The sequence below is a fragment of the Cupressus sempervirens genome, chromosome 1, assembly GCF_028749045.1.
Source record: "Cupressus sempervirens isolate cs-2001-9-10 chromosome 1, ASM2874904v1, whole genome shotgun sequence".
In the NCBI taxonomy this organism is placed as follows: Eukaryota; Viridiplantae; Streptophyta; class Pinopsida; order Cupressales; family Cupressaceae; genus Cupressus; species Cupressus sempervirens.
The window spans coordinates 506,274,906-506,294,853 of NC_143118.1; the positions used below are offsets into that span (position 1 = coordinate 506,274,906).

Here is a 19,948-nt window from a genome sequence, read left to right on the forward strand (position 1 = left end):
ATGTAAGAACAGATCAGACCGATCTGTTATCAGATCAGTAGGCACTTACAAAATTAACAAGGCAGGCATAAAACTTACCCTACCAATGGGATGAAAACTTGTGTTTTTGAGAAACCAAGAGAGTGAAACTTTATCCCCCAGATCCACTATGTTTTTCTTTACACCACAGAATGCTTAAAATGTCAACTTGCATGTTTACATAAGGTTTAGGGAATAAATCAGAAAACCAAAGTAGGATGTTTTGAAAGAATGGGGAAATTTTGGATTTACAAAACAAACTGTCAAAATTTGGAGAAATAAGTCGATGACTACTTTTTTCAAATTAAAGGACATTTCCATAGCATAGATGTAAAGGACTTACAAAGATTATGCAAAGCAATTTTTTTTACTTGGAGGACTGAAAGTTTTAGCATTGATTTTATTTGTATAAATTTCAATCAAGCTATGATTTGAAGTAGTGCCAAAATATGATGTGAGTTTTCTTATTCTACAAAATCAGATGAAAGCTTTCTTCACAAAATATTCTCAATAAAATAAAATCTTCATATTCATCCAAGTAGATATCATTTTCTAGAATTATCTCAAGTTAATTTTATTATATATACTCAACAAACAATTATATACAAAGTCAACATGATATACACGGGAATTGATATATACAAATGTATATACCAAAATAACTATATAAATGTTGAGAATTTATGGATAATTTAATTTAATTTTGAGTAGAATTTGAAATATCTAGCAATTTAATTAATTGTAAGAACTTATATGTCACAACTGAAAAGCCTAAAATGATTATATTGAATATTGAGGGTTCTTTGTTTTCTCTAAGATAAATAAGGCAAAATGTTGTTACCTAGCTCTTTTAAGTCATAATGCAACAAATAAATAAGGCAGCTTTATTGTATCTTCTTTTGCTTCATATTGCAAAAATGAAACATATGAACTACCTCAATGCTAAAAAAGAAAAAGTATCAATCAAGTTATACAATATATTCAATCAATGCTAACAAAGAAATAGTATCAATCAAGTTATACAATACATTCAATGCAGAAAGAAAGGAACATTTTGTTTGTAATCATCTTTCTCCCACACTACTTCCCAACTCTGCAACACTTTAGAACTTTACAATGCTTTCAACCCAACTATCTTGGTTGCATCTTCAACATAATGCATCGATCTTGTAGAGAATCACGTTATGTTTTTATAGGTGTTTCTCGTCAATGTTGCTTTTAGGGTTTCCACAAGTTTCCTACAATTTTTTTGTTGATTAACTGTTGATTTTTGCCAATTAATCGTCTGATATGCAAAAAAAAACGTTTTAAGTCTTTAACCAAAAAATCTCCAATTTTTTTAGAAATAAATTGCTGCATGTGCTGACTCTCTTTTAATTGTGTACGATCACGATTTATTTGTCATTTTCTACTTCTATGCTACTAATACATATTAACAGTCAATAATAGCTTAAATTTTGAAACTGCTTCATAATATTAACTATAAACTATAAAGGTTTGTTGCTTTCCCATTAAAGGCCCATCTATAATAATACTGCATAATAGTTATAATTTAAAAATTACTTATATATTTGATCTATTCAGAAAACATGAGGTGAGACGTCTAAAGAGCTCGGGTCAATATTGAAACCACAATTTAGAACAAAATCATTAGCTGCTTCAACACTATCTCGATGATTCAGGCCTTTTCTAATTTCATTGATGATAACCATTTTTTAAAAAACACTGATTCAGCACTGACTTCACTTCCATCCTGAAATCAACCCTATTTTCGAGTGATTCATTTATTTTCATGCGTTTTACAGGCTTTTGCAATGCTTTTTTACATTTTTTTGCCATATTTCAGGGATCTTAAAATGATTTTGACGTGCTTTAAATACAAAAAGGTCGTTGAAATTTGGATCAACAATTGGTCAACAATTTTCTCATGAAATGAGATTTATTTCAAGGCAAAAAGCTGTTGCCTTCTAGGGTTCAGAATGAATTGGGTATAATAAGGAATTTTTGCAAATTTCTAATTCTATGGACTTTATTCTGTTTTTGTTCAGTTGTAAAGAAAGAACATACCTATATGTGAACTTATGAGGTAGAGGGGTCTCCTAGTGTTGCTTTTATTGTGAAAAAAGTTACTAGCTATACTCGTTCAATTACATATACATGCTTGTCAAATTAAACTGAATAAAATGATGTTTCTTACTTCATGCACTTCTCCATTTATGCTTACAATAAGTAATCTATTATAAAAATTATTTTCTATATTGCTTTAATCTTTTCACTATCACTTTAGGTTCTCATTTTGTATGGGGTGATGAGCATGACTAGGTCCTAGACACGAGGTATGTCGAGATAAGTAATCTATCTCCTATATTTGGTGTTTGGGTTCAGCCAGACATGTCCCTATTCTTACTTGTACCCTTGTTTAGTTGCCACACTTAAAGTCTTTCACGAGTGGAAATGTGTGTTTCACGTGTGTCATGTTGGAATGTATTACCTTCAATGGAAGATGGGGATGTATTTTTGTTTTGTTGTATTGTTTTCATGAATGATGATGATACTGGTGCACGTGCATGCAATCTTACACTATTGTGCTGCAATTATCGACTAAAACAATTGTTGGTTGTGTTCACACCCATTCGTCCTTGGCCATTTTTCGGCATTAAAAAGACAGTCATGGGCAAAACAAAAGTGTGCAAGTCAGAGTGATTTTGTAGCCTGAAATAAGTTAATATCAAGTTGGCTTTACGCCCAAGAGGACTAAGATTGTACTTAACTTTGAAGACTGGAGAACTGAGTGCTTCACCTCACCTTTGCTGCAGTTTTCTCCCTGGATGCAGGTTCTCCAAGGTAAATCCTGGTGTCTTCTCTTCATAATGTTGTTGCCGTTAAACTTTAGTAAAGTTCAAAGTTGAATGACTTGCCTAACAAGACCAGTGTAATGAGCCCATAAAGTCGATGCCACTTTGACCTATACAGCAGTGTTGGCTTCCAACTGACAACTTTTGTCTCCTTCCAGAAAATTCGAAAAGAGATCAGATTGCTGTCAGATGAGCAGTCTTATCTCGTGTAAGAAAAAAAGAATCAGATTTTTGGTCTTGAAGTTTCTAGTAAGAAACTCCAACTTCTTGAAGGAGCCCATTTTTGTACTGTTGTCTCCTAGTAGGAAATTCGATTTGGTTTGCCTTGTAGTGAAAGTTGTCTCCTAGAAGGAAATTTGATTTGTGTTGTCTCTAGTAGCAAACCACCTTAAGGTTCTCATAGGTAACAATTCTCTTGTTTGTCTTTCACACTAACCACCCTAGAGTTTCTTGTTAAGGCAGCTTCCAAAACCTCCCTTAATTAGCTTAAATAGCAGCCTCTGCTTTGTTTCTGGGCATGCTGAATAATTTGCTCGCAGTTATGCATGTTTGATGAAAGGACGAAATTCCCATGTATCACTTCTGCTCTGCTATTTATTGTGCAAACTCTATTTTGGGTCTGCAATATCTGTAGCTTGAAGGCTGTTATTAATTCTATGTTATGTAAGCCAACAGCTGCTGTTTAAAGATTTTGAGCCAGTTTTTTATAAATAAATCAGAATTCCAGGATCTGCAGCTTTTAGCATATATGTGTAAGCACATTTAAATGTTTGAATGGTCTAAAAGATATTTAGAAATCAGTTTCCTTTCTTGAATCTATATTAGGTGAGCAGTCCATTTTCAAATTTAGTAGTTCAAGAAAAACAAAAGATTCAGATCATTCAGACCTTAAGGTCTTTACAAAATACAAACAGTTCATTAAATTCTACATTTAGCATCTATAAATAGAGTCTAGCGTAAGCCATAGCTGTCTCTAGTTTATGAACAGCTGACAAGAAGTTATGCGATGACATAACATCCATTAAAAAGTCTGGGTTGTTAGTGCTTAAGAATTTCATTGTTGTCTATAGCCGTTAGCTGCAAAACAAAACACAAAATGAATGACCTTCTCTCATGCATTCCTTTGTGTGCAAATAAGTCTTTTGACCCAAGCTAATCATGTTAAATGGCATTTGCAACATTCCCTACCACCATCTGAGGGGAAACATCGAAAAGAAACCCACTTCAAGCATACATGCTGGTATAGATTAATAGACAGAACAGTCATCAACAGAAACAACCTATTTCCATCACCAGACACCTATTTCAAAGTAATGGAGAAAATTGTGGATAACTAGTTGCATCATTAATGAAGTTATTACTTGCTCAGAAACATAACTAGAGTTCTCAATCAGCTCTATTCAAAAATTTGGTTTACCTGATTTCTCCAGTGAACGCCCCGCCCTTGCCAACCCAGGAATTTTGGGCTGAAATCTCTATACGATCATTTAAAATGCTGTTCACAAAATCAATATAGACAAATGGTGGTGCCACCACAATATCTGTTTAAGAGGACAAACAATTATTGAGGCCACACTTGATAGTTTACATAGAGAAATGTTACTGTACTTCAAATATGATACAACATATTCTCTTGCAATGCAGAAATGCTGCACTCAAATTTTCTTGCAAATAAAGAAGAAAATGGAAACAGATTCTCCAGAAGCTCAAATGTTGAAGAACATAAATAGAAAACTTTGAATAGAAATCCCTTGACATGCCACAAGGAAATGGGTAGAATGCATTAAAGTATTTCAAACTATATCTCACAAAAAAGTCACAGTACAGCATCATTATCCAAGATAAGATTGCAAGAAGTATTACTTCAACAACAACAATATAGCACAAAAAAATTATTTGCAGTTAAAATACATAACTATCCAGAATCTGAAATTAATGTTAAAAGCATTGAACTATTAAAAAAGCAACTTTTTGGGCAAAAATAGTAAATATGTAAATATCAATTAATTAAATTTCACAACAGTACACCACTTGTAGCATAGCAAATAATATCATGTATTTTAGAATCATAATTTAAATGAAGCACTAGATGCAGTTTGCATCTAGAATCAAACAATAGGATTGCAACCATATAATTGTTAGCACATATACAACTTGCATACAAGAAGATCTGCCCAAATGTGCATTTCAGAATTATAGAAAAAATACTAACAAACCCTTGCAGCAAACAGTAGAAGACACAACCCAGTTGATTGGAATTTCTCAAGTTAGTATTAGTAATTATTGGCTTCTCAAAGAAAATATGTTACTAACTTACTGACTTACTGGACTCTCTTGGGACCACAATTCTCTGTAATTTTGAAGGGTTACCCTCATGTTTTTCACTTACTCAAGAAATCAGGCAAGGAGTTCCAATCTATTCTAACCTCTTCAACATCTCAGTGTAGGTTTTGTTACCTCCTATTCTGTCATACAATAGTTATACTGATTTCAAGACTAATACTTCGCATAACACCATTTACAACATAAAAAGAAAGCGGTGAAAGGCTGAGAAAATTCTTCCAAATATATTATCTTAAGAGCAAAGCAGTCACATATGATGCAAAGGAAATTTTATATGCAATCATAGCAGCTCATTAAATTGTGTACTCAACAATAATATCTAAGGACAAGGTATGATGATAAAGAAATAGACATACTAATGCTCCAAGAGTTTAAGGCTGTCGGGTTCTCTCTGGATATTAACTTGAAATGTATATGGAAAGATGTGAGAGCATTCACCACTTCTCACCAGAAAGGAAAGGGAGGAGATGCTAATTTAGTAGGGCCTAAATGAACCAAACACGTTCCAAATTAGAATTGTTCCCCTTATCACTGACTGGTTTGGAACACATATAAAATTGATGATAAAGAGACAGATATCTCTGATGTGCATGCTGGCAATGATCATAGAGATAGAATTGAATTGTGGAAATGGATGTTTCAATTAGATAGAATTCCATAGATCACCGGAAGTGACTTTAACATGGTTGAGGCTCCTTAAGTCAAGATCGGAGGTGACAAGTTTGAATGAAAGGCATGTGAAATGCTCTTTTGGTACAATATGATTAATAAGCATAAACTTTTTGACCCCTTAGCAGGTTGCAAATACAGTTATAAAGGCATTTTGGCATACTTGGTCCAGTTTTCAAAATGGAAATAAGAGAACTTGAGAGATTTTATGTTCATAGGGATGTTTTCAATTTTAGGAAGGATGACACAAGTGTTAGTGTTCAAGTCAGCCCCTTTTCCCTATTGAATCCCCACCCTGTTATTGCTGATATTTTTCAAATTGGTAGGGCTCTTTTGGAGAAGGGGGGCAAGATGGATTAGCTTTGAAACTTACCCAGCTAAAAGATGAAGATGTTAATACTATTGTTAATATTATCAGATGGTTTAATGAAGTGGTGGTGAAGCACCAACCTGCTATTGAGAGATGATCCCAGAACATCAATAGCTGCTAAACCCTTTTTCAGGTAGTGACATAAAGAAAGCCAAGATAAGAGAAGAATGGAATCTGAACTCCAAAAACCTATTTCATGCTAGAGTGCCTGCAGAGTAACCTGGTCAATATTGCTACTAAACAGGAGTCTGCAACCCAGTCCAGAGACTCCTTCTGGAGGTTGCAATATTTCAAGAATCAAGGTGTCAAAACTAGAGCCAGACTTAATTGGATCAGCCATGGTAATAAGGGTGCTAGGTACTTCGTCCAGATCCTCAAATCCAAAGAAGCTAGAGAGAGGATTGAGTCTATTTGGAAAGAAGGGAAAGACCTTAACTCCCAAGATGAAATTCTTCTGGCCTTTGCACATTAATATAAGAAACTCTTCATTTCTGAAGATGTTGGACAGGAAATGGAAAATGCTAGGTCAAAACTCAGTGGCATCATTCCTAAAAAGGTGCCTACTGAAGAGACAGCTATGCTTGACAAACCTATATAATTGTGGATGAGAACAATGCTATTCAGAATTTGAGTAACGAAAAGGCCCCTGGGCTGAATGGAATCCCAATGGAGCTCTATGAAAACAATATTAGTTGGACAGGCAATGAACTCCTCCAGATTTATACAGAAGCCATTCATAACATGTCTCTTGGGGTAGACATCAACTCGAGTCTCATCAAACTTATTCCCAAGGAAGGAGATAGAACATTCATCAAAACCTGGAGGCCTATTACACTGTTGAATGTATCTTACCAAATTTTGGCAAAGATCCTGCCATTAAGGCTGGAGAATGTTCTTCCTCATATTATCAAGCCTTCCCAGACTAGGTTTGTGAATGGCAGATATATCTTGGAAATCCTTATCACTTTCTGTAGGCTATGGATTAGGCTCGGGACTCTAATCAGCAGGCCTGCATGTTGCTCCTGGGCTATGAGAAAGCATACAGCAGAAATGAATGGAAATTTATTGCCATGATGGTCAACAGTTTGGGTTTCCTAACTCTCTTGAATGAAGCTAATGCAAGGGAGCAGGTGAATGAAGTGAGATCTGAAGCTTTTGATCTTTCAAGGTCAATAAGGCAAGGTTGCCCATTGGCACCTGAACTTTTTGTCATCGTTGCAGATGCTCTATACCATAGACATAAAGACAACTCTCTATCTCCAAGAGTTAAGGGTATAGAACTTCCTAATGGGGAAGATATATCTAATGTCCAATTTGTTGATGACACAGCAATTACCATTGAGCTTGCTGAGGATAATGTCTGTAACCTAACGAACAAGCTTGACTTATTCTGTGCAATCTTGGGAAGCAAGGTGTCACTGCCTAAATCAATTATGCTAGATTGCGTAGATCAACCTCCTAGCTGGTGCAACAGCCTTGATCTCGCAAGGGGAGACCCTAAACATCAAGTAAAATACTTAGGTATCCCATTTTCAGTCAATCCCAACTTGCAAGGAATGTGGAACTGGATTAAGGGCAAAATTGAGAGAAAATTCAGCAAATGGAACACAAATAATCCCTCTGGCACTATGGGTAAGGAGAGTGGGGGGGTTGGGGTTGAAAGACCTTACAACACAAGGGCTTACTCTTGTCATCAAGTGGATTGCCAAAGCTACACTAGCTGAAGACCTTTGGAAGGTGCTGGTTAGAAACAATATAGCCAGAGCCAATCCTGATAATACCTCATCCTGGAAGGGTCTCCATATTAATGACTTAATTGTCTGGTAATTTTGCAATCAAAGTCACAGGAACCAGTGCATTCAAAGCCATTTGGAAAAGCTGGGAGCACGTTAGGAAGCTAATCGAAAATAACAGTTGCATTGATGAGAATAACAAGATCTGTGGAGAAAAATCAATATGGTGATATCTCAAGCATGGGGATAAGCCTTGGCTCTCTTTCAGGGCTGCTATGCAAGAAGCTGGGCTAGCAAGGGTATTAAGAACTTTTTTGATATCATCCAAGAGGGCAGGATTATCGGTCGGCAGGAACTGCAGTGTAAATTTGGTATTCCTCAATCACATTGAAGAACACATACTATGATGAGAGAAGCATGCAACAAGATAAATTTTAAAGGACTAAATATCACCCCTTAAGTGGCCTAATGGTGCCAGTCTTCCCAACACTAAAGCCAAACTTGACTAAATATTACCCCTTAAGTGGCCTAATGGTGCCAGTCTTCCCAACACTAAAGCCAAACTTGTATACAAAATCCTCTCTGATAGCCAAGAAGTCATTAAACATGTTAACTCCCATTAGAACATGAACCTTGGACCATCAGATTGGAGCAAACACCTTGCTAACTTGTGGCATAGACTTGTTGAACCCAAGAATCCCCGCTTCATGTGGGGCTTCTTCCTGCATAAACTGCCTGTTAAAAAGCCATTGGAGATGTTAATATTTGTTCCTTTTGCAAAACCTATCTTACTATTTTCCATATTTTCTTTGACTTTCCTTTGCCAGGAAAGTTTGGGTTATTTTTGGCCTATATTTGCACCATTATTTCAACTTACTAACTTGAAAGTTCTTGGGCCTAAAAAGCAGTAGCAGTTCAGTTGGGTCTGTTCTTTCTGTTGAAATGATATGGTCCACATGGAAAATGTGTAATGAAGACATTTTTAATGGTAGAGTTAGAAACCGTGCTGAGTCTCTTTGGAGGCTCATATATCAAGTGTTGTCTACGGTGCCACAAAAATGCACTTCCTAAGACTGTAAATATAACACTCTTAACACAAAAACACAGGGAACGGGTGCAAATGAGTTGCCCAATAGCCAGTAGCCATATATCATAGCATTGTTATGCAAGTGACTATCATAATGAAGTTAGATGAGAAGTTCATCAAGCTGCTGAATGAATATGTTGTTAGAGTGCTGAAAAAGGAGATAGCTTACAGACACTCCACTGCCTAGGCACAGAGAGAGGTGCCACCATTTGATTTGGCCCTGAATAACCTAAAGAAATAACTACATGACTTGACAGAGAAAGCCATACTTGAGAAGGGTAAGCCAGTTCAGGCCACTCCAGTGGTTGTCTTGCCTCCATTTTTTGTCCCTCTACAACCAAGAGTGTAACCTAAAGAAATAGCTACATGATTTGATGGAGAAAGCCATACTTGAGAAGGGTAAGCCAGTTCAGGCCTCTCCTTTGGTTGTCTTGCCTCCATTGTTTGTCCCTCCACAACCAAGAGTTGTTGCACAGAATAACAAGGTCCTTAAATGGACTGAAGGATCATATAGATGGGTTGCATTGGTAGATATAGGGGTAATGATATTTGAGTTGAGAAATCGATATCTTTTTGTATTTTGAAACCAAGGTTGCACAGGGATGGGGGTGTACTTGGGTACTTAGGGTACTGGTACAATTATTTTTCAAAATCGGGACGGGGGTACTTGGGTACATCAAACTTTTTTTAAATCTAATTAAATATTTATAGAAAGTCTGAAAATATGAGTCATGACAATGGTTTTTCAAGACAAGAATATTGATAAAGCTTGCAGATGTGATGTATAGAATTCAGTTTCAGATTTACAATACGTTTGTGATAATAATATATGATAAATGTTTAGATGCATAAGAAAGAAGGTAGACTTGAAACACGAACAAGAAGATCATAAATCATATAACAATGACATGTTGCAAATGATAAACTTTTGACTCGAACATTGATAATGTTTACTGTAAATTAATATTGTATCAAAGTTTCAAATTGATTATGTATTGAATTAAGCTTGATAACCAACAAGCTGATACTTATGTTACCCCAAGTTTCAGGTATGGGGGCAGGGGACGGGGTTCTAGGATGGCAAATTTTTATGGCAATTTTGGGGACAGGGGGGGACGGCGGGGGGGGGGGGCAAACGAGGACTGCTATATATATATGAAAATTTTAAAATATACATTGAAATTTGCAAATATACATGTCATTCATATGAAACTACGCACAAAGCATGTCATTTAAACATTATAGAACCATAACATACAACATTTGAATGCCATCTAGGAAATAATATCCAATTTCCGTACTCAATTGTCAAAATGCATATCAATATCAATGAACAATATCATAATGATAAACATGATAAATCTGAAAATCTAAATCTAAATATGCCTAAAGCTATATGCCCAAAGGCTAGAGGGCTGCACTAAAGTATCAATGTATCATAATCATGTTCACATTCAACATAAAAAACATAACATAGACAAATAAAGCTTACTGCTGCTCCTATTCTGCCTCTACCGCATTTGCAGTGGTGGGGCCCACCTCAGCGACCTAGTTAGGAGGCTTAAAATTATTTTTTAATATTCACTTCTTTTTTTTTTTGCATTCAAAAAAATTAAACATTCAAAAAAAAAAATTTAAAAACATTTGGGAACGGGCTGGCCATACCCGGTACAGTTGAGGAACGTCTAGACGTCCCCTTTCTGTACTGGGGACAGACGTTGAGGACGTCCTCTAGTAATTTGCCTTTTTGGGGGACGGCTGGAGGACGTCCCATACCCATCCCCCCGTCCCCGGGACGTCCCCGTCTCGGAAACTCCTGTATTTTGGCCAAGTACACGTCCCCGGGGAACATAGGCTGATACACAAATAAAAAACCAAAAAAAAAAAATCTGAAATCTTAATCAAGGTCCTCAGCTATGATGCTCTCCACTGAGTACGTGGTACTTGTCGTACGTGTACCCAGTACTTGGGTATGTGGGTACGCGTCCCAGGGCTGTTAGTACACGTACCCATGCAACCTAGTTTGAAACATATGTAATTATGATGGTGTAATATCATCTGTAAACTGGTCTCTTTATAAGAAGCTTATCTTTATGAGATTGTGAACTCACGTAAATTCATGTGAACGCTGATGTTTATCTATACTCAATAGGAAATAAAATGGATATACATAAAGGATGCTAGTTGACTAAAATACACTGAGATTAGTCTTCGAGAAATGTCTTTTCAAAGGAATGGTGTCATTGAATCTACAGCAATATCTTGGGGCCCCAATTCTTCATACTCCCAGCTGCCCTATTAGTTTCTTCACTTGCTTCAGGAATTAGCCTAGGAAAACTCATTTAACCTTTATCTTTTCTCAAGCTTGGTTATTGCCTTCACTGTCATATAAATTAGCAATGGCATAGCAAGTCTGAAGCTGTATCTTGAAGCTCCAATTCTACATAATTTTAAATGGTTACTTTTTTCCCTTGCTCAAGCAATGAGCCAAGGAGACACTGTCTCTCCTTAACTCCTCTATAATGGCTCAGGCTTTGCTTTCTCCTATTGTATGTATAAAAAAAGGGGTTATTATGGAACTTTTCAAAATTGACATGCAAAACCGATTGAACCTTTTGTTTCTTTAAATATTTAACTCATATGTTGCTTGACAATTTTCTTGAATCTCAAAAATAGTAGGTATTTTTGCTTTTATAATCATGACGGTCAGCTTTGGTAAGTTCATGCATGCTCATATTCTCTTTTTTCCCAGCTTTTTCCTTCTTCAAAATCCTCTGCTTTCACCAATACTTTGAAAATGCAGACCATTTTGCATTCTTTGTGCAGGTGCAATGATGCAAGCAATTCTCACTACTACTTCCTTTCCTCCAAGCATAGATTTTTCCTTTTTCAACTGGCAAAATAACTACCCTTTGCCCCCTTTTCTTCCATGAGAAACATGCCAAAACTTCCTTTGTTCTTCATTAGGTCTGGCAGAAGTTCTGAGTAGTGCTTCTCTACCACAATGACCACAATGGTTCTTAGGATCCTTCCAAAATGTGTAGTAGCATTTTTCCTACCTTGTCACTAACCTTTGTAGAATTTATTTGGCTTTTTTGGTTGCTTCTTGGGCTTAATTGATTATTGATTTTGCTAAGATGACCCACCCTCATTTAGCTTCTCCAAGCTTATGCAAACATTTCATCAAAGTCTTAAGACTTTCTATAGACAACTCTTTTCTTATGCTTGGGTATAATTTCCCCATGAATATCATCATATCCTCTTCCTCCAAATGCCAATTCATCAAAGGTTTTTTCATATAATTATATAGTGTGAACCTGCATGCTCTAATCAGTTTTTTGTCTCACAGGACAGAAATGCTTCTACTGATATTCTTTAAACCCTTCCTAATTTTAATCAGTTTTGTATCTCATGGGACAGAAATGCTTCTACTTATATTCTTTAAAACCTTCCCAACTAGGCATTACAAGCCTATTTGTGCCCAATGAGATAGAAATGCTTCTAAAGAAATTCTTTAAATCCTTTGAAACTAGACCCTACCAGCGTATTCTTCTTCTTAAAAGTATGTAGGATACTTCCCGACAAAATGAGAGTTGTCCTTCCATCTCAAAATATGCAAAAGAAACATTCACCAACTTCATGCATGCTACCATAAACCTCCCATTTTGCTTGATCTAAGCCTCCATTTGCTTACCCCCTTGCCAACAATTTCTAAATCAACCTTCAATGTCTATTATTGTTACAACATTGAAAGCAGAATTTCAGAAGCAACTTGTCCTTCAAAAGCTTTAATGTCTACTCTTGTTTTCAAATTTTGGTTTATCCTGACTTTTTATTTGTCTACCTTGGACTAACATCCATCCAAGTACTATCCCTAAATCTTTTGTTTATTCATCCTCTTCGAAAGGGGTTGCTCTTATTCCACTCAAAGAATATTCCATCTTATGCATGTAAGTTTAATTCTTAAAGTGAAAAGTCAGCTCTTGTTGTTTGATGAAACTTTCTTGGGTTTTTATCATAAACTACAAATTAGCTTCAAGTGAGGCAACTCTTTTCCCAAGGTTCTCTTCACCTTATTTGTCCATCTTCTTTACTTGTCAAAGTATTTTATTGATCAAGCTGTGATTCTTCATTCTAAGATCTTGTCGTTATAATGCAAATCAACTTACAATATTCATGGTCCCAAAAGGATTGAACAAATATAACTTCATTTTAACAAAGATTAGCAGCACAAAATAAAGCAAAGTAACAATTGTACGAAACATAAATGGAACTACAAAAAAAAATGCTAACACAAACAAGATTGGCACCATAATTGAAAAACTAGGCAAAAACTCAGCAGAAAACATGGCAACTGAAAAAATTGCTTAAATTTAATTAGAAATGCAAAACAAATTCAAACTTCAATGAGAAGATGCATCCAATGAATCAATAAATGAGTACATAAAAGAAACAAGCTGAGTCTAGATAATTTAATTGATTTAAATGCAAATTGGGTAGAAAATGGCATCCTCATGTGGAATGTTGATAGCTGGTAGCCAGGTAGTTTGAGGCACAAAAAAAATAGCAAACTGTTTTTGTGAAAGTAAAAGTAAATGCAACATCAATACATTTTGCATCTTCCTCTTACCAGCTCTAGGAAAAACTACTGGAGTGGTAGAGAACTAGAGGGTCTAGTCCCAAGAGTCTGTTGTGACTGTTAGCACTAGTTATGACTGCTCATGATCATCCTCAACCTCCTCATCCTCCTCAATGTCATCCAATGTGAATCCAAATCCACCCCCTCCTCCTCCTCCGTAGCCTACCTCTCCAAATCATATATGTCATCCTTGGCAAACAATGAAAGTTGCTCCTCCATTGTCCAATCATTATAAGGACCAATATCATTCAAATCAGTTGGAGCACCTAATATTTCCTCAAACTTCCTTGTGCACAACCAAAGGTTATATTACACAAAGACAAGGTATTTGAGGCAATTCTGAGCTAAATAATTCCTCTTCTTCATGTGGTTGACCACGACCAAGCTCCAATTGCACTTACAACTGGATGAGCTACAGTTCTTCACTCATTGGCACAAAATCACTGCAAATGACCTCATTGAAGGTGAGGATGTTTTTTCACAAGAGCAAAAGAAATCAGTCAAAATGTAGTTAGAATTTATATTTTTGCATCCCATGTATTATATTCTTTGATTGTCAGGTTTTTGTGCCAAATTAATGGCATAAATACTGGCGAGTCTTTCAATCTCGACAATTATTTCATCTATGATTGGCACAAAGATTTTAAACTAGAAAACAAAGAGTGAAAGACCTGGCTAAAAGTGACAATACCTAAGCTTCCTTGATCTGCAATTTCCCCTTACATAGTTAAATCCTAGGGAATCAAACAATTTATTTGTTGTTCTACTTGGTTTCCTAAATTACATTTATTAATGGAGCCATCAAAGTGTTATTAACAAAGAAATGAAGTACTTAAGTATTAAAAGCAATACCATTCAGATATATAGAGTTGGGAAAAAAATCAATGAAGGGTGAAAAAATCAGATGTCAGAAGAATTGCTCTCATGGGAGTGTGTGGCTCAAAATAGGCAAATACAATGATTTTTATAAACTTTGTTCAGCCTATACTTAAGTTTCTTCTCAAATATACAACATACAATTCTCCTTGTCATCTTTGCTATGTCGTCTTTGCTATGGCATGAATCAAGTAGTTGAGACCTCTCCTCAGCCTCCCATAGGTTAGAATAAAAAGGTCAAATGCCAAATGGAAGAAAAGTCAAAGCAGCATATACATAGGAATATCAAAAGTCACTCTTTGGGAATTTATATATGAACATGGCACTTTTGTCATGATTATCATTGTCGTCATGTTTTGGATGTTGGTGATGCAAGAGCATCTTGGGTTCTTGGCAATTGTGCATTATCTTGAAGGAATTTATTTTTTTGGTCTTCCGCTGTTTTGGACAGTTTACAGAGATTTTGTGTGTGGTTGATTTGTGGAGATTCCTAGCATGCACGATGAAAAGGGTTTATGACTTGTTATTCGTAGAGGTTGTGTCTACAATTGCACTTCTTCAAGTGTTGTCAATTGTGAGGTCTAACATATTCTTAGCCAACCAGTTTGACTAGTTGTGTTTTCTATATGACCTGTTCAGTCATGTTCACCAATCTGACTGGTTGTATCCTTCACATCACCGGTTCAGTCATGCTCACCAGTTTGTTGATGAGTATCATGGTGGAAGTTTTCATTTGATGGGACTGGATCTCGGGGTGGACCTATGTGTGGGTGACCCAATGGTTGGGTCACTCCTAAGAAATTAATTAATTATTGTAATAATTTGGAATTTAGGCTAACCAGTCTAATATGTTTGTCTTGGGATATATATTATCTTGAATGCCAACCTACAGTGGTTAATGTGTATAAATTTAGGGCTTGTGATTGTATGAGGGCATCAAAAGGGGGGATTTAGGATCGAGAAAGAATCCTTGCAAAAGCTCTAGCGGGGTTAGGACTTGGTAGATTTAGGATTGGATCTTAGTGGATTTCCTTTGCAGTGGTCGTAACTGGGAAGGCCTTACAGCCCAAAACATTTAGATGATTATTCAATGTAATTGGATCTCCCGTTAATAAAATATTGTTGTTCTATTGCATCTTGATCTATTTTTGTTGTGTGACTCTTTGGTACAAGGTTTGGACATCTCCATTGGGGATTTTCCACTCTTGATCTGCATCAGTTGGCATTTTGCTTATCTGGCACCAGCTAAATAGACGAATATTTGCACCAGCTACATAGGCCTTCATCGGGTGTAATTTTTAAGCGACGATGTATGCCATTGTGTCATATTCCATTCTTCGCACACCTTGATATCTTCATAATTGCACATCCCGTCGCTGACAAACTTATTAATTATGTTTGTAACTGTACATATTTTTATATAATGACAGAAAGAAAGTGGCCATTTAGCAAAGATAAAAAACTAGGTGTCTCCCTTAGTAAGAAATGCATTTTAATTTGTTCTTTAGATGTTGTGATGATAGAAATATTATGTACTTCAAATAAATTAAAAACTTATGTAAATAGGATGATTGTAAAATATTATTATTATTATTATATATATGTTATAATATTAGTTTTCATTATTAAACAATTAAGTTACACTATTAAAAATTATTGAATAAAATATATCTAATTTTTTATTAATAATTTTTTTTAATTTTTATTATCCTTCTTCTATTCAAAGTTTATGTTGATCTTAATGTTACTTTTGTTTTGCTAATTTGTATTTGATATTATAATTTTTATTCTTTTGATCAATTTATTTGTGATATCCATCAATTATAAATTTTACTTCAAGAATCTTGATTAAAAAATTAGTCTGTCTCAAATTTTTATAAGAAATTCAAATATTTAAAATCAATAAGATAGAATCTTCAAATATTTTCGTAACTCCTCCAAAAAATAAATAAAATGAATTGGTAAAATGAATCTTAGAAAATTCAGATTGGTAAAATAAATCTAAAAAATAAAAGAATATTATAAATGCTATTTAATGTAAATTATATGAAAATAAATTAGAAATATAAAGGGACTGAAATTTTAAATTAAATATAATGATTATTATATATTTAATTATTAAACAACAATATATTGAGCTTGATAGCATTGTAACTATATACTTAATTTAGCTGCAATTTAATATACAATATATATAAAGATTAAGGCCAGAGCCTACAACACAACGGTAAATATCTGGGAGGTCTTGGGTTCCAAACTACTTGAGATTAACTAATAATCGGAATAATTAATCATAACAAATAATAATAATTAACCTTGGCTTTGGCCTCTTACCGATCACTAAATATATATATAAAAATTAGAAAATGAAAAAAGATTATATTTTAATATAATAATAATATAAATATATGCTACATAATCTTATATTTAAATTTAATAAAAAAATTCTATTAAAATAAACATATATACTACATACTTAATGTTCTACATTCATTCTATTTATTTAAATATTTCTATACAATTTTTTTATCATTATTAAAATATGTACATTAGAGCGCACAACACACTAAGGGATTTACAAATACAAAAATAATAAATAAATTTATACAATACAATAAGAAAAATTAAAGATATAACAATATTTTACAATCATCCTTTTTACATAAATTTTTAATTTATTTGAACTATATAATATTTTTATCATCACAACATCTAAAAGGCAGCAAATTAAAATGCATTTTTTACTAAGGGAGACACTTAGGTTTTTATCTTTGTTGAATGGCCACTTCCTTTCTATCATCAGATAAAAATATATACAGTTATGGACAGAATTAATAATTTTGTCAACAATGGGATGTGCAATTACGGAGATATCAAAGGATGTGGAGCATGGAATACGGCACATGATAGACATTGATGCCTAACATTTACACCCGACGAATGCCTAGCTTGTACAAATATTCGGCTATTTAGCCGGTCCTTGATGCTTATCTTGCCACATCGGACACTTATACAACTTTTACTAGCTATCAAAAATTAAAATAAACTTATCATCATTTTGGTTGGTCAAACCTCATCCCATGAGCTTCAATGGCAACTTTCCCAATCCTACAACATTCTAACGTAGACTCAAAGCAATAAGTCTTCTTTTAAAATTGCATAGCTTTCCAAGAGGATGGAATAACTATAAACATATTCCACTTCCTCGATGCTTATCTTGCCACATAGGACACTTAAACAACCTTGTTTAGTCAGTCTTTGATGCTTATCTTGCCACATAGGACACTTATACAACCTTTGCTAGCTGTCAAAAATTAGAAATTAACAAATCATCATTTTTGTAGGTCAAACCACATCCCATGAGCTTCAGTGGCAACTTTCCCAATGCCATAACATTCTAACATGGACTCAAAGCAATATGTCTTCTTTTAAAATTGCATAGCTTTCCAAGAGGATTGAATAATTGTAAACATATATTCCACTTTTGACACCATATAAAGATGATTTTTCCCCTGTAATATAGTTTTCAACTGTCCCCATAAGAATAAGCTTTACTCCTAGTTCCAATAGAAATCAATCCTCTCCTTCTAATTATCAAAGGCCCAAAGTAACCACAAAAAGCTCTCGATCAAGCAGGTCATACAAGTTTTTCCTAATGTCACACATGTTCTTCTCTACACTGAACTAGCTCTTGTTCCTATAACCAGCTTAGCTTATTGATTCTCTTCCTCACACTTATATGCTTACAACCAATCTTATGTCTCTTACAAATAGGAACATTGGGAGCATCCTAATGGCATTCTTTCCTTTCATTAATCCTCAAGTGTTTTTGAAACATGCAAAAACAATCACAGCTGTCAAGTAAAACCCACAATGACAATCGCACAAATAATATGTTATTTGTAGATGGTGATCTTGTCACTAATAGAAATTCAAATACTCTGTTTAACACTCCATTCTGATTGGAATAAAACAATTTCCAATCCAAGATCATTATCTCTATTACAATGTTAAACATATATCCTTGCAAAACATCACTTCTTTCAAAATACTTCTAAATTTTTTAATACAAGTCCAACTTCACAATATAGATCAAGTAATCATTTGCTTTTTTAACATTAAAAATATCCCGACCATATATCAATTGGGATTTCCAAACAATGGTGATACAATCCTAGAAGATTGACTTATGACTTGGTATTACATTTTGTATTCCATTTCAGTGTGGCTCAAATATCTGATGAGTAGCTCTTTTGATACTTCAAAACAAGATATTAGAAACTGTATTCATTTGAATGTGGTAATCTTTAAAGGCTTTTTGTTAATTGTGTTTTGCAAAGGCAGAACTTAAGAGAATTCCTTTCCAAAAAATGTATAACAGAAAACAATGGAACAAAACAGGTGAAGGCTAGGTAGCTCCAAGTTTCCTTTCCTTTTTTTCCTAAGAAAGGAATTGAATGTGACCATACTTAAAAACTTTTTCATAGCTAAATAACTGGAACATACATCTAAAATTTCCAGAATTGTATCTTTTTTACTTTATGGCAAATCTAGAAATGATAAGTAGAGAAATATAGTAACCTAATGTCCTGACTCTGCCAACACATACAGATTGTTAAACAGAATCATATCAAAACTACACTAATATTTGTAGAAAAAACTGCAACTGTGGGATACAATCAATAAATCTTCTCTTCATTGTTCCATAACTAATGCGAAAACACTTATTGCATAAAGACATGTACTAATCAGTTGACAGCATAGGAAGATATATCCAACAAGAAAACAGCTTCCATTTCTTACCTACATCGTCTTCCAATTTCTCACTGTTCAAGTCAGCCACAAGCTTTGAAATGGAAGCTTTTGTGCCATTCTGTAATACAGTTGAAGTTCAAAAGGATCATAAGGCTTGTGTAGGCCAATCACTTACTCTCCACTGCAAGCTCAAAAAAATTTATGGTTCTAGATTCTAGATTCAGCAAATAAGAACGAAATAACTAATATTAATGTCCACAAATGGCAAATAATAGGTCTCAAAAGGACTGAAACATACAACTATTACAAATTTACAATAACAAAGAACTAAAGAAAAAAGGGCCCTAGACTCAAAGTGAACTCAAAACTCAAAGAAATGCAAGAAGAACAACAATTAGACAAGTTGGGGAAACCTTAAATGGTAAACAAAGAAAAAAAGAGGCAGTGAATATATTATTTACGGCCATTAAAACATGTCTGCAGTAAAGAATGCATAAAGGTAAGAGGACAAAAATGAAATGAGGAAGAAGAAGATAAGAACGAAACAAATTTCTATGTGTGCTTTATTCTTCCTAACTGTGGCATCTTGATTCTGGGTACAAT

The 19,948-nt window shown here is 34.6% G+C and overlaps 1 protein-coding gene across 1 annotated transcript in view; it reads right to left on the reverse strand.

Annotated features, from left to right (window-relative positions):
- The window catches only part of LOC149578448 (triosephosphate isomerase, chloroplastic-like), a 59,284-nt gene that overhangs the window by 37,322 nt on the left and 2,014 nt on the right, over positions 1 to 19,948 (reverse strand). Inside the window, exons 3-4 of the mRNA XM_089829188.1 lie at positions 19,394 to 19,463; positions 4,291 to 4,414 (exon numbers count right to left, since the gene is read on the reverse strand). Of these exons, the coding sequence (XP_089685314.1) occupies positions 4,291 to 4,414; positions 19,394 to 19,463 (194 nt within the window). The remainder of the gene's footprint in view (positions 1 to 4,290; positions 4,415 to 19,393; positions 19,464 to 19,948) is intronic.